At 32.8% G+C, this 23813-nt stretch overlaps 4 protein-coding genes across 5 annotated transcripts; 2 read left to right on the top strand and 2 right to left on the bottom strand.

The window, feature by feature from the left end:
• The first annotated feature begins 3470 nt into the window (after positions 1–3470).
• LOC111594668 lies at positions 3471–4411 on the top strand. The gene is made up of 2 exons (XM_023308075.2): positions 3471–3701; positions 3909–4411. The coding sequence occupies exons 1-2, from the start codon at positions 3557–3559 to the stop codon at positions 4394–4396; spliced, it is 633 nt and encodes a 210-aa protein (XP_023163843.2). The 5' UTR covers positions 3471–3556; the 3' UTR covers positions 4397–4411.
• Positions 4412–10252: 5841 nt separating this feature from the next.
• Positions 10253–11061, top strand: LOC111594698 (RNA-binding protein Rsf1). The gene has a single exon (XM_023308119.2). The coding sequence runs from the start codon at positions 10256–10258 to the stop codon at positions 10844–10846; it is 591 nt and encodes a 196-aa protein (XP_023163887.1). The 5' UTR covers positions 10253–10255; the 3' UTR covers positions 10847–11061.
• A 2273-nt stretch (positions 11062–13334) lies between these two features.
• On the bottom strand, positions 13335–14817 carry LOC111594696 (REPTOR-binding partner). 2 transcript variants are annotated; one of them, XM_023308115.2, is made up of 4 exons: positions 14633–14817; positions 13706–13787; positions 13510–13631; positions 13335–13451 (listed from the first exon to the last, which is right to left on the bottom strand). In XM_023308115.2, exons 1-4 carry the CDS (start codon positions 14681–14683, stop codon positions 13350–13352), a joined length of 357 nt encoding a protein of 118 aa, XP_023163883.1. In that variant the 5' UTR covers positions 14684–14817; the 3' UTR covers positions 13335–13349. The 2 variants fall into 2 exon arrangements, with proteins under 2 accessions (XP_023163883.1, XP_023163884.1); XM_023308116.2 differs by having other exon boundaries at positions 13357–13451; positions 13506–13631.
• A 2008-nt stretch (positions 14818–16825) lies between these two features.
• On the bottom strand, positions 16826–19427 carry LOC111594695 (ubiquitin carboxyl-terminal hydrolase 14). The gene is made up of 7 exons (XM_023308114.2): positions 19327–19427; positions 19089–19264; positions 18932–19036; positions 18488–18873; positions 17644–17800; positions 17502–17567; positions 16826–17448 (listed from the first exon to the last, which is right to left on the bottom strand). Exons 1-7 carry the CDS (start codon positions 19340–19342, stop codon positions 16909–16911), a joined length of 1446 nt encoding a protein of 481 aa, XP_023163882.1. The 5' UTR covers positions 19343–19427; the 3' UTR covers positions 16826–16908.
• Between the last annotated feature and the right edge of the window lie 4386 nt (positions 19428–23813).

Here is a 23813-nt window from a genome sequence, read left to right as displayed (position 1 = left end):
GAAAACATGCAGCACCTGAAAAGAAATAAATTTGAAAAAATTTAGATTAAATTATCAGAAATTATTACATTGCCTATAAGAAAGATTGCCAAACTCTTCTGCGTCTCGTAATACATAAATCCTTTGACTTGGATAAATGTCGAACGCAATACATAAATCTTTTGACTGGGATAAAATATGAGCAAGTGTTGTTTATGTTTATACAAAAAAATGCTGTAGTCATTTTTATCGGTGATGAGAAATGGATATGAGAAAACTTACAAATTGGGGTCTAAAGCACAGTTCTGCCTGTAGCAATAACGTATCAAATTTATTAAAACCGATGTCGAGTTCTAATATTTTTATATTATTATATTCTTGATAAATAAAAAACCAAGAATTTTTTAAAAAACTTCGTGTTTACTAGCCTAGTTGTCCATGATAGCGCACTGTTTTTAGTCTCAGTTTAGGGTACCCATGGTATTTTAATTAACAGAATAATTCTTGACTTGGTAGGATAACGCAAATATATTTAAAGAATTATATAAAATGTTTCTTAATATCATAAAAATCATGTACATTTTGTCGTCGATTTTATTGGTTGGTATATAAAAGTACAATCAGACCCTTAAAATTTTAACGGATTCAAAGTGTACTAATACATATGTATATAAGAGTTAAGGGCATTTAACAAGAGAAAGTCATGTCTGATCTTAACTTATTTGTGATCATTATCTATATTTTTTAATTTTAACGAGGTGCAATTTGTGTTTAAATTAACTACACCAAACTTACGGAACTAAGAATTTGAATAAATACTTTTATTTGGATATAAGCTTTCTATGTCGTTATAATAGGTGCGTTTTCAGAGTAACACACAAAATGGAAACATGTGTATCTATATAATTTAGATAATATTAAGTTTATTCCTAAATTATATGTAATGCTGATAATAAAAGTTAATAGTTGAAAAAAGTAGTTGAAGTTTATATGTATTGAAAACCAATGTAATTCCAATCGTTTTCCGAACTTGGTAATATTCTTCTTGGCTGTCATTATTATTTATTAGTAATAGTAAATAATTGATCAATGAATAACATACATTCAGCAACATACGTTCTTTTAAGTTATATGTTTACTTACATACATTAAGCTACCAGAATCCATACTTCTTTATGCCTATACTCATGTACATATTTAAACGGTTCACTTACATTCATTTTTAACAATAAATTATACACAACCTGTAAATTAGATACACATTATAATTTAAACATATTTTAATATACACTGCATCTGTATACAAACACATGCATACGCATGTATACCGCTGCCAAAGTACATAAGAAACTTGTATGTGTAATATTAATATATACATATATATATATATATATATATATATATATATATGTATGTATATATATATATACAATATATATAATATATATATGTATATAAATAAATATATGACAGCTTAAACGAAACATAGTTTGTATATAAGACATCAACAGTCTTTTGGAACAGTGATTATCAACAAATACTTAATGTGTTAAAGAACATAGGACACTTTTCCATACGTGCATATAAACTACAATTATATGTGTATATAAATGCTTTAAACCAAATTAATGTATATACATACATGCAACACACTCCAACTCCTTTCTATCGCCTTTTTTAAATGTAACACAGATTTTTTTTAATTTTGGGCTGTTTTCATAGCGATTATTATTTGATTTGGAAATGTCAACATTTTCGTTACAGAAGTTTTAGTTAATTTATGACCGTTTGTACATACATACATATATCACCAATTAATCACAAATAGAGTATTTGAAATAACTAGCTTACGATCATAAATTCTAATAAAAAATAGGAATAGCCCATGCACTTTTAGTTAAATTCTCGACTTATCTGTCAATAATGTCTAATATGAAAGCCACAGGGTGATTCAATCTACTTACAATGTTAATTAGAGTTATATCGAATTGTTTTGAATTAGTTCGTTTTGAACTTCAATTGAACTGGATTGAGAACCAATATCAGAAGCTTAATTTATTTGTTAGTGTGCTCTTGTGCATTTTATACTTATCGTGATTTTGTTACTTAAGCAGTTCACATTATTGGGCGTTATAAAAAGCAACGTTATTGAAGTTAAGATTATAGTAATAATATTGTTATTATTATTATTCAATTGTGGTTCCGTTTAGTCGATTAATTTAAAAACTTCCCTTTTTGTCGATTAATTTACAAGATCGCCATGTACTATTATTATATATAAAGAAAATTTTTACGAAATATATAAAACATATAAAAAGATACTAGACAATAATTAATACTCTTTCATATCCATCTTTGTGTTAAACTTTATCCTATTAATTGTTTCAAACGAGCTGGTCCAAAACAAATCTTTTTTTTTTTTGAACTTCAAAGAAGCAAAAAGAATTACTTTTGAAAATTCATCAATGTGGTCGCATATTACATGACTATGGCTAGATATATGAGAATAAAGAATATCATGACAAAATACAATTCTTTTCTGATAAAATCTTTATAAAGTCAAATGGAATGCACCACTCATATAACTCTCAATTTTTATAAATCTTCCTCTTGGAAAACAAAATAATTGGATTATAAGCGCAGTACTAGAGCCATCAATTCCAAAAGTGGGCTTATTTCTAATTAAATATTGTAATTTGGGTTATGCCCATATTAATCGAATTGACATTGCAACTTTTTTAAATATGATCTGTTCCTGTTCCCTCTGTGGAGCGTCTGCGCGGACTGGACAATTAACCTGCTTTCGTGAGATATATCATCAATAGAGATTCACTTACTGCATAGCGTATTTAGGACTGACCAACTGACAACGTGTTGCTAACTGCTGTTAACACGAGCTGACCAACCAAAAACATCCTGGTGAACAGAATCACAGAAACATACAAAGCTAAGCTAATGTAACGATACGGTATATGAATCTGGGGTACGTCGTTCTTTACAAAACGGTTTTATACGTAACTAGATGCGTTCTGGTTAAAAAGTAGTGTTTCAACTCCAGGAATAAGAAGATGGGGTCATTACTCACAAACAGAAACCCGAAACTTCACTATATATAAAATCGTAAAATGGTACAAATAACAATAGTAAAAATGTAAATTAAGAAAAAACTAAAAAAATTTATTTTAATTTATTTTCTTGTGCTTTTTTCTTATCTTTATTTTTTTCTTTAACATTTTATTATCTGTTCTTTTTCGTTATATTCATTATATAAATCACAGATCTTTAGCAATGCATTATTATCAAACGAATAACAACAAAAAAATGTTTTCTTTTTATTAAAAGGGTATCTGTAAATCATTAATATTGGCCGCCTAAACAATATTTTCTGACGTTGAGTCGAAGTATCGGAGACTGATATTATAATTGATACTGTAACTGTGGAACTGTTACTGCTGCCCGGTTTTAGACGTTATGTTGACTCTACTACATTTATTAAAAGTATTATCTATTAGTCCTTTCTGAGTACTAACGTTTGCAGCATTTTCACAATTGTTCGAGATAATTAAATTCAAGTCAAATGGAATCGCCTGCGGAACGAGATTCCGCATCAAGTTGTATAGAATTACGGCGAGAAGCTCGTCGAAAAAAAATTTTAGAATCTGCTAAAGCTCGTTTAGAAAAATTAAATGGTGGAGTTAAAACAACTGAGACCAATCTTACGGGTATGACATTTCCATACGATAAATATGTAATACTTTCTTATATATATATTTAATAATACATATCCATACTAGTATATTGTGTGAATAAATTGGATCAAGTTGTTTTCTAACTAGATCTAATGTTACCGCTAAGCCTTTTCTATATGATTTGTAAATATACAATATATATTACGTTCCCGAAAACTAATATTTGCATTTGTATTACAGATTGTGGAGCAACAGAAGTGCTGGATTACTCAGATCCAGAAGTCGAGCCAAATGTTCCTATAGGAAGTGGATCACCCCAGGAACAACTTTTTTTTTCAACAGCAACCTTTTCGTCAAGCAGTACCAGTGATACCCCCAATAAATTTATAAGATGTAGGATTCACATTTTTGTAGCTTCAATTTTAGGTTATATCTTATCATGCTATGTTTCAAATTCTCTTTTTATTCCCGGTTTTCTATGCGTAATAATCGAGGTATTTTATCTTAAGGAGCAGCAAAAAATTCAGAGTAACATTGTCTCAATGATATTACCTATTGCACTTTTATTTACAGGAACATTTATAGGCAATAAAATCAAGCATGTGAATCGGTTTCTTTATATATCGCAATATCTCATTATAAATCTTGCTGTAAATATATTCTGTATATGTTTAAGTGGTTATGTATGTCAATTCAAACGTATAGGTCATGTCGCTGATATAAAATAAATAAAAGTCAAATTGTGTTAAGTATTCGCTTAGGAATTTTATATTGTGAAAAGAGCATACTTTTAGCTCCGTATTATAACAATTGTAATCCCAAGTTTTACTTGGTTGAAGATGCTGTGCATTTGTATACCTCTTTGGAAATTGGACAATAGCATTAATTGATTTTGTTAACATATTTATACCTAGGTGATGGGCTGAGTAGCCTTAGTTATCCTAAGAACTATGACTTGCAATTTTAGTACGTTTTAGCACGTTTGCTTCAAATAATCGGCACCTATTTCTATTAGTTATTAATTACACGTGTTATCTAAAATAGTTTCAGAGCTATAACTACCAACTGACTTTTGAATTACTGTTAAGATGCTATACAGATCGACGAAAAATCTATGTAATCTAAATCACAATAGGGGTGTCGAAAATCAGATCTGACAAAATCTAATAAATTTTGAACACTATTGGTGCTAAATCCTTCATATACATTCATTTGAATTCTAAAACGATATATTATATATATACGCTCATATATATTCTAAAGTCTTAGGCTATAAACTTAAATATTCAATTATTGACTTACTGTTATGCTTTCCACGCGGGGCATCGCGTAATGGTACTGGCCCACAAATTTTAAATGCACTCATACTGGCGACGTACGTTTTACAGTTAAGAACTCTATACTTAACAACAAAGTTACTGAGGGAATCAACAGTACCTAAGTACCTAAATTATGAGTTTCTAAATTCCTATTCAGGGGGACAGCTTTACGTATATTTTATACATTGCTTTTTGCGGAATATTTGGTCTTTGAATTGCACTTATAATATAATTATTTTATTTATTTTTAATTTTTGCTGTTTTTATTTGCAATCTGTCTTATACTAGACAATAAACAAGTTTTTTAACAATAATATTACATAACCTACTACATCTTATACATATTTATATAGTTCTGCAGGGCAGGTCTAGGACATGAAATCTTTTATGTCGCCTATGTTGCTTGAGTTGTCCAGTAGTCTTAGTGTTAAAGCAATATCGTGGTTATGTAGCCTATTCATGTATCTTTTTATACCCTGATCCCATTGAAAATGGGAAATCAGGGTATAATGGTTTTGTGCAAATGTATGTAACAGGCAGAAGGAGGCGTGGCAGACCCCATAAAGTATATATATTCTTGATCAGGACGACAAGCCGAGTCGATTAAGCCCTGTCCGTCTGTCTGTCTGTCCGTCTGTCCGTATGTGTGAACGCGTGGATCTCAGCATCTATAAGAGCTAGAGACGAAATTTTTTGTAGGTCTGTGTATAGCATGCGCAGGTCAAGTTTGTTTCAAATATTCGATAACTATTCGCATTTAATTGTTATCGAATAAAAACTTTATTGAAATGCAGTAAATAAATTATATCTCGAACGCCTTAAGAGCTAGAGAATTCAAATTTTGTATTTATTTTTATGTATATTTTATGCAATTTTGGTTTTTTTTGGATTTTGGATACTGGCTCCAAATATCCCCAAATTCTTAAAATTTAAGTTTAGTTGGAACTAGGGCCATTATCTGAAGGCGTTTGCATCTCAACTAAGCCAATTGGATATGTAGATCATATGCTGAAAATTTCATTAAAATCCATTTAGTAAAACAGAAGTTATTAAACAAAACGTTTGGCCAATTTGCAAAAGCACATGTCAGCAGCGCCACGCGCACTCATTTTTCCTATGAGTGTGCACACATGGATTCAAATGCGTGTATTCTTTTCTATTCCAAGAATCGAAATTGCGATTGAATTGTGCTGAATAATTGGCTGCTACTTAACTTCAAATTTGCAACTCTTCTTGCAAGAGGTGCAGTGGCTGCGTTGGTAGAGGCGGCGCTCGTTAGCGTTTAGTCTCGGGTTCAATCCTCGCGGCGACGAGATTTTTTTTATTGTTTTTTTTTTTTTAAATTATGAAGTGGCGGTGTTGGTAGAGTTGGTGCACGTTTACGCAAACAGTCCGGGTTCGAAACCTGGTCGTGCAATGTCGTTTTTATTTGTTTTCTTTTTTTTGTTGAATACTCGATATGAACTACGGAAAATATTAAAAAACTCAGAGGACTGGGATCAGGGTATCTCGTAGTCGGGCACCCCGACTAGAGCTTTCTTACTTGTTGCTTATAGTTGAATTTGTTCTTTAACAAGGGATAGCTTAAAATCTTTGTAGATAATATAGTTAGTCGCATACCAGGGAGCACATGAGATAATTCTGAGCGTCCCATAACCCCATAACTGCAGTGCGTAGGTCCATGCTGGCCTTATATAACCTTAATTTGTTCCCAAGACTAAGTTCAGAACGTGGTTCTAACAGCTAATAGATTTTCTTGGTTTTCGCCTTGAGCTGTTCTTGTTTCGACTTGATGTGCTGTTTCCAAGTAAGCCGCTGATCAAGGTGAACACCTAGGTATTTTACCGATTCATTAACAGGTATAGCATGACCGTTTAGTGTGACTGCAGGACAAGTTCCCGGTCTCAGAGAAAATGTAACTTGCACTGACTTTTGCTTGTTCACTATTATTGTCCACTTTTGAAGTCATACTTCAATTAGACCGAGTTCTTCTTGATGTAGGTTGAATGCAACTTGTGGGTCAGTGTTCGTGGCAATGATTGCGGTATCATTATATATGTTGCTATCTAAAGAGCGTTTGTTGTAGGTAGGTCAGCTGTGAAAATTGTATACAAAACTGGACCCAGAACAGTGCCTTGCGGAACACCAGCTTCAGAAGTGTATATATTGGATGATTCGTCATGTTCTTGTACAGAAAAGGATCGGTTTGCCAGGTACGATTTTATAATAGTAAATTATGGTGCTCGCAGTCACTTCTTAACTTTGTAAAGAAGACCTGCATGCCAGACTTTATTAAACGCTTGTTTAATGTCTAAAAATACGCCTGTGCAATATTTTTGCATTCAAATGCAGCAATAATTACATGCGTTATACGATTGCGTTGTTCGAGTGTTCCATGCCGTCTTCTAAACCCAAACTGATGTTCCGGTAAGATATCTAGTTCGTCCAGCACTACTTTCTTCTTAAAAGTATTCTTTCGAATACTTTAGAGAATATCACCAGCAAAGTAATGGGACGATATGACAATCTGCAGCTCTCTAGCTTGTTGGGTTTGAGAATCATGATTACTTCCCCTGTTTCCACTGTCGTGGGAAGTATTCCAATCTTAGCTTAGCATTGTATATTTGTGTGAACAATCGGATGCATTATGGCGGGAGATGTCTAATGGTATTTGCGCATATTTTATCATATCCTGGCTCTTCTTGTTTAGGATCTTTATTTCCTCTTTATATGTGAACTCTCTGACAAAAAAATAGAGCATAATAAAATAACCGTTATATTTTGGGATCAGGGGTCCCACTGATAATGGGAAATCAAGGTATAATGGTTTTGTGCAAATGTATGTAACAGGCAAGACAAGCCAAGTCGACTGAGCTCTGTCCGTTTGTCTGACTGTATGTATGTGTGAACTCGTCGATCTCAACAAAGCTAATGACTTAAAATTTTATATAGGTCCATGTATAGCACGCGCATATCAATTTGGTTTCAAATATTCAACAACCGTTTAAGTGTTATCGATTAAAAACATAATCGAAATGCAGGTTTGAAATTATATTTCGCAAGAGCTAGAGCGTCCAAATTTTGTATTTAGTTTTATGTGTATTTTCTACAATTTTGATTTTTGTTATATTTTGGATACCGACTCCAAATTTAAGTACAGTTGGAAATGGGGCCGGTATGTGAATTTAATAAGCTGACAATTGCTCCAATCGAATGTGTAGAACAGCAGAAATTTTCATTACAATCCTTTAAGTAAAACAGAAGTCATTAATCAAAACGTTTGGCCAATTTGCAAAAGCATATGTCAAGTAGCGCCAAGCGCACGCATTTTTCTTATACATACACACATACATTTAAATGCGTGTATTCATTTCTATTCCAAAAATTGGAATTGCGATTGAATTGTGCTTGAATTCTTAAGTTAACTTGAGACCTGCAATTGCTGACTCAAGCACTGCAGTGGCAGTGTTAGCTCTCATAAGCTGTGTACGAGTAGACGTTTTTTATGGTTTTTAATTTTATTTTGCGTAGATAATGTGGGTTCGAATCCTAGTGTCGTAATGTTAATTTTTAATTGTTCTTTTTATTTTTGTGAATACTCGATACAAACTATCAGGGTATCACCTAGTCAGGCACCCCGACTAGAGCCTTCTTACTTGTTTTAAGTTGAATTTATAGGAGATAATTGAATATATATTGCCGAACTATCCAATGATTAATTTGGATAACCTAATACCGAGGAGTGTATGAAATAATCTTACAAAATTGCAATATTTCCAATAAAATATGCCACAGACGACCATGATGTATTCAGCATCTCTGAATTGGAGAACAGGCTTAACTCCATTAAAACATCTGACTTATGTGATTTCAAGGTTTCACACCCTAGCATACTAAGAACCAACAAATAACTAACTGCAAACCCCCAGAACGAAAAATTTGATTAGCCCATTTCTGACTCCCGAAAGACCGTAAATTCGGGAATACCTAAAACCGTTATATTTTAAGCATAAAAAAATTATGAACAAATCATTTTCTAAAACCTTATAATTGGTCACAGTTCATTCCGCCACCTGATTATGTTTTATAGACCTAAAAATACCAGAGTGGAATTGTGGAGTGTAGCTGGAACGCAAACATCAGAGATGCAGCATGTGCGCCGCTGGACACAGATACATGACAAGTCAAAACGGTCGCGGATCTGAAATGTGCCAACTGTGAAGGCAACCACGTTACGTCATACTGAAAACCGCATTTATAAAAAATAAACACTCGCTCAACGATGTAAAAACATATTTGGTATACCCGAAAAACGCTCATCGCCATACCTTATATGTCTATACATCCCTTCTGCAGTAATAAGAAATAGGATCTCTTTTGCTAATATAGGCAAAGTAGGAGTTAATTCCACCAAATCGATTGAACTGTGTTTGAATTGTTATCTGCCACATGATATGGAAGTAGTGAAATGGCGTAGATGTTGATTCAATATCTGGCGATTTTTATTTTATAACATATAGTTGGACGCGTACTGCGTGTGTTTTGAGTATCTGTGTATGGATCATATTTAAGAACGCATATCAGGCGATGATCATGGTTGATATGTTGATCTGCATATGATCGTTTTACATGTAATCTTCACACAACATTTAAGACCACCATATTTTCAATATATAAATATAAAACAATTAAGATTACTCTAGTCTGGAGTGTCGTCACACTAATTTTCTGAATGAGTGTAATAATAGTATTCAAATGTTAACTAAAACATAGATGTTCATTATTTAAAATAAATTCCTTGAATTTTGATGGGAATAATAAAATATGTCCGATATCCATAATAGACTAGAATTATTCAACGTTTTCCTGATACAGAATATATATATTGAATTCGACGCCTCCATTTCACATCGCCATCAGTCGATTCAGTTTATAAAACTGTGTAAGACAGTCGCGCGTATTGAAATTATCGTTTCAATCGTACTCACGTTATGATATTTCCCATTCGAGAATTGGATGAAAAATAAAATATGTATGCATTCCACCATTCCAAAATGAAAATACTTTGTCATTTGGATTATTTAAAAAGATAATTTAATTACTAAGATATATATATGAACTAGTTTACACGGAACTAACTCGCCGACAATTATATGGTCTCTCTTAACGAGAACTTTTGATGTACATACTAAAAAGCGAGCGAGTGCAGTGCTGAAAATATTGATTAATAATTATCTGCACAAAGGCAGATATATTTGTTTATAAAACATGACTGATCAGCGGGGGACTAGAGTTTATGTCGGTAATTTAACTGATAAGGTAAAGAAGGATGATTTGGAAGGCGAATTTACAAAGTATGGAAAGTTGAATTCAGTGTGGATTGCATTTAATCCGCCCGGGTTTGCATTTGTTGAATTTGAGCATCGTGACGATGCTGAAAAAGCATGTGACATTTTAAATGGTTCGGAACTTTTGGGATCGCAATTACGAGTGGAAATTTCCAAGGGTCGTCCACGGCAAGGCAGACGAGGTGGACCTGGAGAAAGAGGGCGTCGCGGTGATGTCGGCAGACACAGCATTACAAATAGCAGTAGCAGCGGTGGATTCAGACAACAACGAGGTTCCAGTAGCTCAAGCAGTCGCCATTGTGATCGTGGTTACAGTTCCGGCCGTTCCAGTACCGGATATGGTGGTGCCAGAGATGGAGGCAGCAACGGCTTCAGCCGTCGCGATATCTACAACGGAGCGCGAGAAAGTAGCCGTTACGGCGGTGGATCCAGTTCTAGCTATGGGCGCAGCGGAGGACAAGGTGGAGCCCGCTTCAGGTCTCGGTCTCCAGTTGCCAATCATCGTTTCTAAACACCAACCATTCAATTTGAAGCTGTTAATAGAACAATATAAAATGTCTGTGCGATATTGATACGACCCAGCTATCATATAAAATCATTGCTAATATGTACATACATATATTAAAAACAAATATTAAGATTTGGTTTCTAATCAATAAGGAATTCATTCTATTAAAACTTATTTCTATGCTAGGACATCAGCTTTCGAGAACAATATTCGAATACTATTTATTTTACTTACAAATTGCATCAAACGAAATTTTTATATATTCAAATTTAAGAACTAAATTAGCCAACTATTACAAATAATTAAGTTACATATATTTAAAGAAAAGTACGGACTAAGTTTTTGAAAACCTAGAATACAAAAGTAAAATAAATGCCTAAAGCCGTATATCATATTTACGTACGCAGAGTTTTTTCAGAGTTCAAAAAAGCATAGAAAGAAATCTATATATTCTCTGATTCATTTAATAACATTATTAAAGTGTGCATATGCCCAAAAAGAAACAAAAATCGCAATTGAGTCGTAATACTACGCGCTAACGCAATAATGTTTGGATCCGCACTTGTAGTCCTTCAGGTTCCTTTAGTATTCGATAACCTGTAAAATGATAACTCGCATTCACGGATTTCACAAATGAAGTTAAGCATTAAAAATTACAAAATGGTTTTTAGTTAACACCTTGATTTAATTTTCTTGAGTAGCACGGACTCATAACTTGCTTTGTAAATTAAATCAGAATATAAATGTATGCATATTTTATTTTAGTAATTGGGTCTTTAGATGGAGTAGAATTTTCTAATAAAATACAGAAATTAGGAACACAAGTAAAATTTAAAATGTATAACTGAAGAGATACTACATGCAACAAAAACGATGTATCTGCAGTTTTTAAAATTTTCGATTTATATTTAATGACGAGGTTGAGTTTGCCTGTTATGACATTGTTGGATCGACTTATCAGCTGAGCTCTTTATCATCATCAACAATATATTTATTGTATATTGACAGTTATGTATATTGGAACAAAATGTTTGTTTTGAATTCATGCATATTTTTTGAATGGGTTAGATTTATAATAAAATCTTGCGAGATTCTTTTGTTAATACACAGCATATACGTATACACGTATAAGCATTGTACATAATTGTTTAAATTGCGAGTCATGCAGGTCATATTTTTTTTATTTATATAATATTTTTTAACCCACATTTTGAGCCCTATTTCAGATATTTCGAATTACTCCATACTCACCTGTGCCATCGCACACAATGTTAATAACCTGAAATTATTCTTAAAGAACTTGAGTATAAACAAATAAGAAAGCTCTAGTCCCGATCTGCATTTTTAAATATATTCCATAGCTTGTGTCTAGCATAAATTATAAAAATTGGTGAACGAATAGAAAAGAATGAACGCATTTGACCGTATGTGCAGTTATAGTATAAAAAAATGCGTACGCTGGTGCTGCTGCTTGCCAATCGCCCAAACTTTTTGTTTAATCAATTCTTGCGCTATTTGCACACGGTAAACAATTTGGAGCTGGTTTATAAAATATAACAAATATGAAGCGATATACCCTAGATCGAAAGGCGAACGAGATCAATTTTCATAACTGAATTTTGATAATGTTTAATTGATAATATTAAACCGGGAACAGTTATCGAATATTGGAAACAACTTTTATATGCGCATGCTATATATACCCTATAAAAGCTACAGGCATACTTTAGTATGTGCACGAAAGTATGCCTGTAGCTTTTATAGGGCTTGAGATCGACACGTTCTTACATACGGACAGAGCTTGGTCGAATCCTGATCTAAAATATAAAATATACTATGTGGGGTCTACCCGCCTCCAGTCCCAATTCCTCTAAGTGGTAAATGACAATTTGCAAGAGGTTTGATCATTATTAACAATGCGACATCTGCCAGATGGACATCTAAAGGACTTTAGCTTCATACAAGATTAGGATTGATGAGTTGAGCCGATTTAGACACATACATCTTGTTGGTTTTTTATATTAATTAATGTTACATATGTACTATTTTTTCATAATTGAAAGCAAATACATTTTTAATAATTGATATTTATTCAGACGTAATATGCATTTGTGTGGTGCCAAAAAGTCCTCAAAGCCTTGAATTAGACAAACTTACAATACAATAAAGTCCTTGCCTTTTCATCATCGCGGCTTCGAATTACAGAATATTTTACGTAAATTACAATATCGTCCAAGAAATTTATAAAAGATAACAGGCATTTTAATAGTGCACAAAATAACCATTAAAAAATTAAAAAATATCTGAAGAGCACCTGTCTCAAAATAGTGGTCACGCTCAATCTAAAATAAAACATCATATCGAATATTAACGGTCTAACCTTAATTTGCTGATAAGATATGCCCAAAAGGTTAGTTGGAACAAAATGATTTTATAGATAATAGTAAGATCTTTTACATAAAAATGTATATATTAAAAATTAGTACTTATTATATTTTATTCAAACTTATGCAAAAATTTCCTGTTTAATGATGCCAATATCTTTAAGCAACTGATCAATATCATTGGGAGAGATCATTTCCTCTATTCGTCTATCGCATTGCATGAACTGTAATAAAATATATATAATAATTCAGCTTTACTTTCATAAAAATATATTAACCAACTCGCTCCAGTTCAGCACGCAAAGCTATAACTGCTTTTTCACGATCAGCAACTAACTCTTCCAAATACTGATATCGCAGTTTTTTGCGGGCACGGCATTCTCGTGCACTTTGTCTGCTCCGCTCTAAAAATACAGTGTAAAATATAAAACATCACTCATATTCTTACAAATTTTATTTTTAAATTTAAAATTTTTACCGAGTTTAGCTTTTACATCAACTTTTTCAGATGATGTTTTTCTGCCTGGCTTTCGTCCTCTTCGTCCACTTTCCTTGCGTTCCTAAAACAATAAGTTTTAAATATTTCAAATTTCTATTATCACAACTTATCCCTCTCAACGTCTGACTGTCAAATTAACAGGGTATATGTAATCGTATGTCTTTATATGAAGAGAACTTATAAAACTAAATGAGTTTAACTTGCGAATTATGGGATAGACAAATAATATTAACAGATTTATTATTCCCAATGTTAAAGTGAGAAAGGTTTAAGACTCTTCCAAGTGGAAAACAATCAATGAAAGTTCCTTTACATTATATGTTTTTAAACGCTAGATTTTGAGATAATTAAAAGAAATAAATAGAAATCAAAAATATATCAGAAATTTTTTCAATGCATTGATAGCATTTATTTTCGTTATTTTCAGATTTGTACCTATTAGATAAAATTGTTTAGGCTCGATTAGGAGATATCTTGCGAAGTGCTCTTTTAATCATGTAACGCTTTTTTATACACAAATTTTAAATAACACATGGCAAGATCGACTCCGCCAGTAGTCCTGATCAAGAATATATAAATTTTTGGAATCTGCAACGACTCCTTCTAGCGGTTACATACTTTTTCACAAAACCATATTAACGTAAATTCACACTTGCAACGGATTCTAGCTATAAAAATTAAAAAACTCAAATTACATTGAACATAAAACATAAACCCAGATCTGTAAATGCATCTGCTTATGCTTATTAATTATCAACGTAATTATGTCCTCTGTAGCTTTTTACGTATAGCTTTTAATATACGTAAATATATCATTTCGTATGTATTGATTTCATATGTAATCGTTATTGACAAAAATATACGACGCAATAACCAATTGTGAACAGAATTGTATTTGATACGTACGCTTAATTGATGTTCTTCTGTTATAGCCATTTGCATACTATCACAATCCATATTGTATAGTTTTAATTTTTTAATCGATTTACAAATATTATTTCTTGTTTTGTTATTAGTAGCGTTTGTTTATGGAACAAAAAAAAACGATTTGTCGCATCGATTTAATTTCTCAATGCAATAATCTAATTTATCGATATTATTCATACAATTTATGTGAATAAGGGTACTCCTTAAATTGATTGAAATATCGATTATATATTTATATTTTAAAGAGATTATTAAGGTCATTCTGTCTTATATATATGAAACACTATATCAGTTTTTCCGACTTATCGAGCAAAATCATTATCATCCATTAATTAATTATATATTTATTATATGTGTAATATATTATAGAAACGCAATATGGAATAATTCGTTATGAATAACAATATTCAGAAAGTAAATACAAAGCATGAAAAGTTGGCTTATATTGTTTTATTAGCTTGTTAATGTTTAAAGTTGTATTGGTACTCCTTGTAAAATTTATGATAGGTAGTCAATCGATCCAATTTTTGGTTTATATTGCTCTAGTTCCTTTTGTGGAGAGTCTAGTAATATAATAGGCAGATGTTCTTCGCCTTTCCGATGATGTCTTCATATGTTTACAGTTAACAATTGGAGATAATTTCGTTTCTTTTAGCTCTGATAGAATTTGTATTGTTAACTCGCAAGATTTTTTATATTCAAGTTATTCAACAATTAAGGCTGATAGGCCTGTAAGCGAAGCCGATCCCCTATTTGCGTAACTCAGTTTCATAAAAAATAATCTCGGTTGATCCCGCATATATTATTCAGCTAAACGTGGTAAAAATTTCTCCAAAAAGCAAAAATTTATCAAATCTAGATATTTATTACAAGAAACCTACAGAAAAAATTTGAATATTTACAATGTTCAAGTTACCTTCAAGAAACGACGCCAATTTTTCGGTTCTTATCGATAATATAAAAATGGGAAAAGTTATAAAAAAAAGAAAAACTGTAGTGTGTATTGTATACACGAGTATACATTTCAAATTTGAAGTCTCTGGTTTTTGTGGCTTACGAGGGACGGACAGACCGTCAGACTAGTTTGTCGGCTTATAAAGAATGTATACCCTATGGGATCTGCGATGGCTCCTACATTTTCACAAAACCATTTTAAGCTAAATTCCCATTTAATGGGTTGAGGGTTTAAAAGTGTAACAAACGAACTGTTGATCTCGTACTTGTTTTGAGGAATAGGATGTCCATATTCATAGTAGGTGTGGTGGTGAATAATGATTTTGTCCATACATTACTTGTAGTAGGGATTTAAGTGAGAAAAACAACTTTGGGTCAAATTATTCAACTTGTATTCCGAAGTGACCATTTGTTGGTTTTGGTCCATGGTGTCTAGCGTTGACATTATAGACTGGAAAAATGTGTAGCTCGTTGATACGCAAAGTAATTCCTGTGGTCTCCGGCTTCAATGAAACTATACAAATGTCTCAGGATTCTGGGCTATCTGATTTATAAGGGACGTGGTAAATCGTCAATTATCTTTATCTTTATAGTACTTCAAAAGGCCATTTAACAGTTTTTTTTGGCACTTATTCAATTAAGTATCGGAGACAGTTGACAGTTGTTCTTGAGGGAAGTCATTTTAAAATCGGGGGTCTTTAAGGTCAACCTTGCATGTTGAAATCGAACCGATTCACCAATTCATTGGAGTTTTTTGATTCTAAAAGTATATTCATGCAGTCAACGTAATTATATAAAGTTATAATGGGTTCGAAGGTTTTTTCTTCCTTATAAGTCTACTGACTTCTGGTACGTTTCTGAACTTGACTTTCTTTTGTAAGTCCGCTTATAGCACGCGTATATCAAGTCTGTTTCAAATAATCGATAACTATTCTCGTTGTATTATTTTCAATTCAAAACATTATTATTATTATTATTATAAAAGTTAGTTATTAAAAATGAGCTCATACGTTTTTGAAGCTTGAGTCTTTAGATCATGTATATTTTATTCAATTTTGAATTTGTTGTATTTTAGATACCGGAAAAAAATGTTCATATATAGTTAATACCTGAGTTTGATATAAAAAGATATAAAAATGCCTTAAGCTTGTCACATTTTCAAGAAGGCATATCATTGAAATCGTAGAAAAACACCTACAACTTCTATTATTTTTTTTGCTATGGGTTTTTGTTTATTATTTTAATTTATAAAATAGGTTAACAATATGTTTGCAAACCTAAATGGAAAAATATATAATGTACTAGCAGTTTTCTAAACGTTTAGGTCCATACAACAAAACATAAGCGCAATGCCAGTCGCCACCACCAGAAAGTCGTAAAATCTCGTCGGTGGAGACAGATGTCACATCGTCATCGTCGAACTTATACCAGACATCGGCGATTGAGCGCACCCAGGCCACATAATGACCAGATGAACTTGAACGACCCTTATGAGTTAGCACCGCTTTAAGTGTATAATAGCCAGAGTTGTTGCTGCCCAAATCATCATCAAACCAGAACTGTTCATATTTTTTATCATCTTCTTCTTCGTCGACTTCCAAAGATTTTGCCGTCTTATTTATCTGCGATTCGACATCCATTTTTTTATCTTCATGATCCTTAAATTTTGATCGCATAGGGCACAGCTTATTCTGCAAATCGGGCGTACACAGCTCAAAGGCATCGAAATCAATCGGAAACTTAATATCTTTCAATACTTTTGCATTAATGCCTTCCTTGCCTTTATATTGAAATCTGACAAACTGAACTGTAAGATATGCTGGAAGTCGACTTATCAGATACTACAAATACAAACGATTAAATTAACATTTATAGCATATATATATTGCCTTACAGTTCTTGTATAACGTGCATCGCGACCCAGCGTATTCGAGTTCTTTACCAATTGCTCTTTCATTTTCTATTAAAATAAATATATATTTATATATATATATGCAATGCATAGTTATACTATTTTAATTTTTAGTAATAATTACCGATTTAAGACCGCTTTGCATATACTTAACTTCCATAGATATAAAGCAACTGAGCTGCAAAAAATTTTCTGTTGAAACTGTGGCAGGCTCATCAGGAGCTTCATCAGCTGTCATTTTTACTTCAAAAGTTCCACCAAAGAATTGTTCAATAAATGAGCTGGGAAGAAAATCATTATTTAAACACTAAAAGTTAAAAAAAAATATAAAAATATCTTAATAAATCTTTTTTAAAATATATGCTATTTTTCTTTTTCATTCTGATCGTGTTTTTATTTAAAAAATAATTTAAGACAAACCCGGAAACTATAATATAATATTCGTGCTCATTAGCTTCGACATTTTTCTCCAAATTAACCGACTAATTAAAAAAGAGATTCAGGATTCGAATTCAGGTTACAACGAATATTTTCTTAGAAAACTTTACCATTTGAATAGATAATGACCATGAAAACTTGTAGATCAATTAACTACAGTATGATAGAATAAAGAACTAATCAACCAAGGTTGAGTAATTAGCATAAAATGTTCAAAAGAGTTGGAAACACATAACTAGGATATTCATAATAAGGTGTTGAACATCTGTTTCTAACGTTCTTTCATAAGAAGTATGAAATAAACCGAATTTGTGCAGTAGTAGCTATCAGTGTAAAAGCAATCAGAAATCGCTGAAAATATCCTTTATAATTTATCATTTACTATTTGTTTCATCTATGGTATATAAACTTTTACAAGTATATTTTCAAAGGATTTCGAGTGTAAGACGCTATTCAACCAAATATTTAATTCTTAAATTCTATTTACTTTTAGTAATTGTTATATGTACAATGCTAAATAATTTACTTACTTATGGACTTTTTTTTCGTTTGCTTCAGCTGATTCTTGGTTGAAGGGCAAAAGTTTTTGTTGTAACATTTTCAGTATCTCAGACCAACATTCATTTGCATCTTGCTGTCTATAGGTGCCGTTTTCGCCAGTCTGTGCAAATTGCGGCGACGCTCTATGTAAGGCTTGCAACAACACAATTGGTGTAATAGTTGTGCCCTTCTCCATCTGTGCAAACACTATTTTCATAGCTGATGAAATAGTAAATGCATATGAAGTTGCGTCAGAGCTATCAGGTCGAAATTTTTCCAAAGCTTTTCTTAGTTCAGGAACTGCCCTTAAACATTGTACAGTTGCATTCATGTAGCATGTATTGCCAAGGTTAGTTAAACCCGCCGGTAGGCGCATCTAAAAATGGCATTTCAATTATTTAATATTCTGAAAACTCAATCGTAAAAAACAATACCGCGGTAGCTGCTTCTGCGTCGTTCATGTCTTCAATAAATTTAACTGGCGTTTGAGGTACTTCTGGCACTTTATCCTTAGAACCCAATAATAAGACGACAGCTCCCTTTGGAATAAAATGGACATAGAGATTTGTATAGGTTTTTCGTATAACTTACGTCTTTTAATTGCAAATTCCATTCATCATCTTTAAGTATTCCACCTTTGCACATAATTTTTTGACGTTCCGGTTGAACCCCCGTTAATGCAAAAAGTTGAGCTTTAAATAATATTGGGTCTTCATCAGTATTGACATCAATATCCGGGTATAGTTCCCGGCCCCACTTGACTTTTACTAAACAGAAAATACAAAATAAACTTTTAATAGCAATACACAATTGTATTTGAAAAACTTACCTTTAAAAGACGGCATTTCGGAATTACAAACAAAAATTTTTAAAAACTCAAAGTCATGCAATTCTAGTTGGAATTAGTGATGCTACTCTCCACAGTACTAATGACTATTCAGATTGTTCACTAAGTATCGATGAGTCGATAAATTAAAATATTATAATATTGCAAGGCAATATTTAAAACTGTTAAAAAGAATGGGTAAAAATTTCCGTCAGCGGATAAATTAATATAAAGCATGCTCTAAAATATATAAATTAATAAATTATTGCCTTTGATAAATATTTGAATTGTGCGATGTCTTCAAGATAAGACTCATTAAATGTAGAGTGGCGATGAGAAGCGCGATTTATTTCCAAATATAAACTGAAGACTAGGAGCATAATTTCTAACAGCAAAAGCCATATGAATATAAGCTCGGTGTTATTATTAAGCATAATATTATGGGCTGAATATGATGCCGGGTCTTGGTTCACGGAATAACTTATATTTATTCATTTCAGTGTATAATGTTATTGTAAAGGCGGTACTACAGTTTACAATCGGCATTGCATGGCTACCGTAGTCAGATATATTATATTCGAAAAAATTTGGAATGGTGCCTTTGTGTTGAAGCTTATTTTTTTTAAAATACTAAATTAGGCTTACGATTTTTCATATTAAAGTGCAACAAATGATTATTAACTGGAAAATCCAGTTTTGTAGGTGGAACCGATAATATTAATACTTTGAGCTATGAAAAAATTATCTTATTTCTTGAAACCATTGTTCCATATAAGATGTGTTTATTTGTTTCTTAAGATATAATTAACGATAAATAGAACATTTTGTGCTAATTTATATTTTTTATACTGGCTTTTCCAAATCTGCATCAAAATTGATCGGTGTGCAAAGGCACCAGTCTGTTTCCTAATCATTTGTTTGCCGAATAGCATCTAATTTAACATATCGAACAGACGCTTGCCCTTATTCGTTGTTGTATTCGAAAGTTACCTGGAGTATCGTATCAACTCTGTTTTTCCTTTGAGGTCTCAGGAATCTCGCGATTTAATCGATAGTGCTATGAAACCTTTTTATCAGCCCATTTGATTTAAAGTGGTGCGTTTATAATTTGAAAATTATATTGGTATATTGCTTAAAAAATTTTTATTGCTTCGGAAGTTATATGTATATGTTAAACTTTCTTAAATTTCACTATTGATCATTTTAAAAAAATAGATAGCCTTGTGGCATTAGGTAAAAATGGTAATGTGGAATTTGTATTTAAAAGGTATGCTGAAACAGGTCTTCCAAAGTTTTGGTGCTGGCAGCGCTTAGACCATGACCGGGTATTATGAAACATATATATATACTATATATTATTATATATTAAGGCGATGTCATAGAAATACACGCGTATTTTTAAAATGTCAGGTTCGAATAATAGTCCAATAAGAAAATATCTTATTTGTTATGTCAGAAAAGCTGTTAGTTAGAATATATACTCGTATTGACTTCCCAAGATCAACAAGATATAATGTATAGGGTGTCGCAAAAGGCTAAAGCTGTATCTTGTACAATTTTAGAGGTTAAGATCCTCCTTTTATATTTTATATTTTATATTTTATATTTTATATTTTATATTTTATATTTTATATTTTATATTTTATATTTTATATTTTATATTTTATATTTTATATTTTATATTTTATATTTTATATTTTATATTTTATATTTTATATTTTATATTTTATATTTTATATTTTATATTTTATATTTTATATTTTATATTTTATATTTTATATTTTATATTTTATATTTTATATTTTATATTTTATATTATTTTATGCTTTCAGCAGAATTGGTGTTTGCATAAACACTCTCGCACTCAACGACTAGTAGATAGTGCAATAGGAATAGATAAAATATCATGTTTCGAATTTAAAATTAGACATACTAAAGCTGAGCCTTACACACTCAGCAATAGATAAGCTGGACTTAAGGGATGAAATACGCATGAGTCAGGGTATAAAAACCCTAGCTCAAATTATTAAAGATCATTACATAACTGAACAGGCGAGGCGGATAATACAAAACTAAATAATATCACAGTCAAGTCTAGTCACATTGGTCCCTCGAGCCAGAGAATACAAGACTAAATAACTTCATAGTCACCTGTAGTCACCTTGGTTCTTAAACTACAATCTACAAGGCATTTTGTGATAAGTGTAAAAGTGAAGTGATAAGTTTTTTAAATAATTTTCTTTGGCTTACCAATTCAAGCTGTGAGTAGAGGCACAGCACGATCAACCAGGCGTTCAAAACCAAAACACCTCCAACGGGTAAAGCCAAAGATTAAAATAAGAACAAAGTTACACAAGCAACACAAACAAAATGCTGTCGAAAAAAAACTCATGAGTTGCTCAAAAAGCAATCAGAGATTTATGACAAGATCCGGCAGAGCATCACGAGCAAGGATGCGTTATCAGTTGATAAATTGGGAGAAGAGTTTACTGCCAATAATCTAACGCTGATCAAAATTGGTGTCATCGACCATCAATACCTTAAGAATAAAATATATGATGGCATAATGGAAAACATCATGAGCTACAAAGAGTCTCTGATGAAAGTCGAAGTTTCCGACCATGCCATAGACACCGACCAAATAGCATCCATTCAACCAAAGATATCCAAGGCACAACACAGGCAGCAGGAAATAATATTCCAAAGAAGCTTGAGTCCAATGGATGATCACATCCTTGACATCCTAGACCTTGTGGACAAAGAGCTCTAAAAGTTAGGCAACACATGCAAGACGTGTATGCCAATCTATAGCTCTGCATCCAGTAAGAAATTCTTGACTATAAAGACAAGTTGATTTTCCTGTGGCACTAATTCCAGGCAACGCTCACGGATTTAGAGTGAAAATATGATAAGTTTTCCTTTGACTTCGATGAATGGAATGAAGAGTATCAGAATAGTAGGTGACTTGCAAAATATAAAAGAAGACGTTTCCGAGCTACCGAAATTTGATCCCAAAGAGTGGCCAACGTTTTTCGAACTATTCTCCGCGATGATGATGACAACAAAAAAGATATCAGCATCGCTAGGAAGCTCGACTACCTGTAATCATGCCTCGAAAGAGAAGCCGAAATGGTCGTAGGCCATTTATTAATTGCCTCGTCTAATAGCTACAATTCAGCGTCGGAACTAATATGCAAGCGCTACGAAAATAAGCGCAACATATTCATATTCTTCAGATATTAGGGTTTTTTGCGAGCCTCCATCTATAAGGGCCCTTAGCTGCTCGTATTTTCCAGACTTATTTTTAATCTGGATGAGCGCTGTCGCCAGCAACGTATCTTGTCCTTTATTTATTTAGACAGTTGCTGCTGACGGTCTCTTTATTATTTGCATCTTCGTGAAGCAAATAGTTGTGCGCTTTAGTGCATTGATTGCAAGTCCAATTCTTTTTGCAATCTTTAACGCTGTGCCTGCCTAGACATTTGTAGCAAAGCGAGTTTTTGGACACAAACTCCGTGAGCTTTCTAACCGGTTCAGCTCTAAATTTCTGACACTTGGTTATTTCATGTCCAGTCAATTGGCAAAAACGGCATCTATCGTGGCTCGTTGTCTTTGCTTCCCTTGACGTATGGGCGGCGCTTTTTTGCACTGAGTCTATTGAGTTATACAGTTGCTCAATAAACTCTAGTACATCGTCCAAGGACTGAATTTCTCTGGCCTTTTTTACGTGTTGCTCGTAAAGTTGTAGGAATTCCGTAGAGAATCGTCGCAACAGAATTTGAGCGATTAGAGCGTCAACTTCATTACCAAATTGACCCTTTTCTTTGATAATGAAAATGCATTCTGTTGCTGTGTCCAAGAACTTGCGGATACTGCCTTCATCATTGTTCTTCAGCAGTTCCATGTCCACTAGCTGATTGACGGCGTTAGTAAATATTTTGCGCTTATTTTCGTAGCACTTGCATATTAGTTCCCAAGCCGAGTTGTAGTTAGCAGACGATCCAATTAATAAATGGCCTACGACCATTTTGGCTTCTCCCTTAAGGCATGACTTCAGGTAATTTAGCTTTCTTGTGTCGCTGATATCTCTCCTGTTGTGAATCACCTCAGAGAATAAATCGAAGAGCGTCGGCCACTCTTTGGGACTTCCATTGAAGTGAGGAAGATCCACTTTCGGTAGCTCTGAAACGTCTTCTTGTGTATTTTGCAAGCCAGCTACTCGTCTGTTTAGTTTTTTTGTGAGTATGCTGACATTGCATTCCAGCTCATCGATGTCGCAATCTAAATCCGTGAGCGTTGACTGGACTTTGTTCCACAGGAAAATCAACTTGTCTTTATAGTCAAGGATTTCTTCCTGGCTGCTGAGCTCTAGATTGGCGTACACTTCTTGTATGTGTTGCCTTACTTTTAGAGCTCGTTTGTCCACAAGGTCGACCAGCACATCCATTGGGCTCGAGCTTGGTTGGATGGATGCTGTTTCGTCGGTGTCT

Source organism: Drosophila hydei, unplaced genomic scaffold (genome assembly GCF_003285905.1).
Source record: "Drosophila hydei strain 15085-1641.00,03,60 unplaced genomic scaffold, DhydRS2 tig00000149-arrow-pilon, whole genome shotgun sequence".
Lineage (NCBI taxonomy): Eukaryota > Metazoa > Arthropoda > Insecta > Diptera > Drosophilidae > Drosophila > Drosophila hydei.
Note: the sequence above shows the minus strand (reverse complement) of the source record. Positions and strands in the feature narration are given on the sequence as shown.

Bases quoted from the DNA above. Each gene is read 5' to 3' on its own strand.
- LOC111594695 (XM_023308114.2), bottom strand. The intron at 19,037-19,088 runs GTAAGTTATACG...TTTATTCCAAAG, and splicing joins GGAATTTGCAATTAAAAGAC to GGAGCTGTCGTCTTATTATT. The intron at 17,449-17,501 runs GTAAGGCAATAT...TTGTATTTGTAG, and splicing joins ATGCACGTTATACAAGAACT to TATCTGATAAGTCGACTTCC.
- LOC111594696 (XM_023308115.2), bottom strand. From the start codon at position 14,683: ATGGATTGTGATAGTATGCAAATGGCTATAACAGAAGAACATCAATTA. The intron at 13,632-13,705 runs GTAAAAATTTTA...CTGTATTTTTAG, and splicing joins TGATGTAAAAGCTAAACTCG to AGCGGAGCAGACAAAGTGCA. The intron at 13,452-13,509 runs GTTGGTTAATAT...ATTTTATTACAG, and splicing joins TGCGTGCTGAACTGGAGCGA to TTCATGCAATGCGATAGACG.
- LOC111594698 (XM_023308119.2), top strand. From the start codon at position 10,256: ATGACTGATCAGCGGGGGACTAGAGTTTATGTCGGTAATTTAACTGAT.
- LOC111594668 (XM_023308075.2), top strand. From the start codon at position 3,557: ATGGAATCGCCTGCGGAACGAGATTCCGCATCAAGTTGTATAGAATTA. The intron at 3,702-3,908 runs GTATGACATTTC...TTTGTATTACAG, and splicing joins AACTGAGACCAATCTTACGG to ATTGTGGAGCAACAGAAGTG.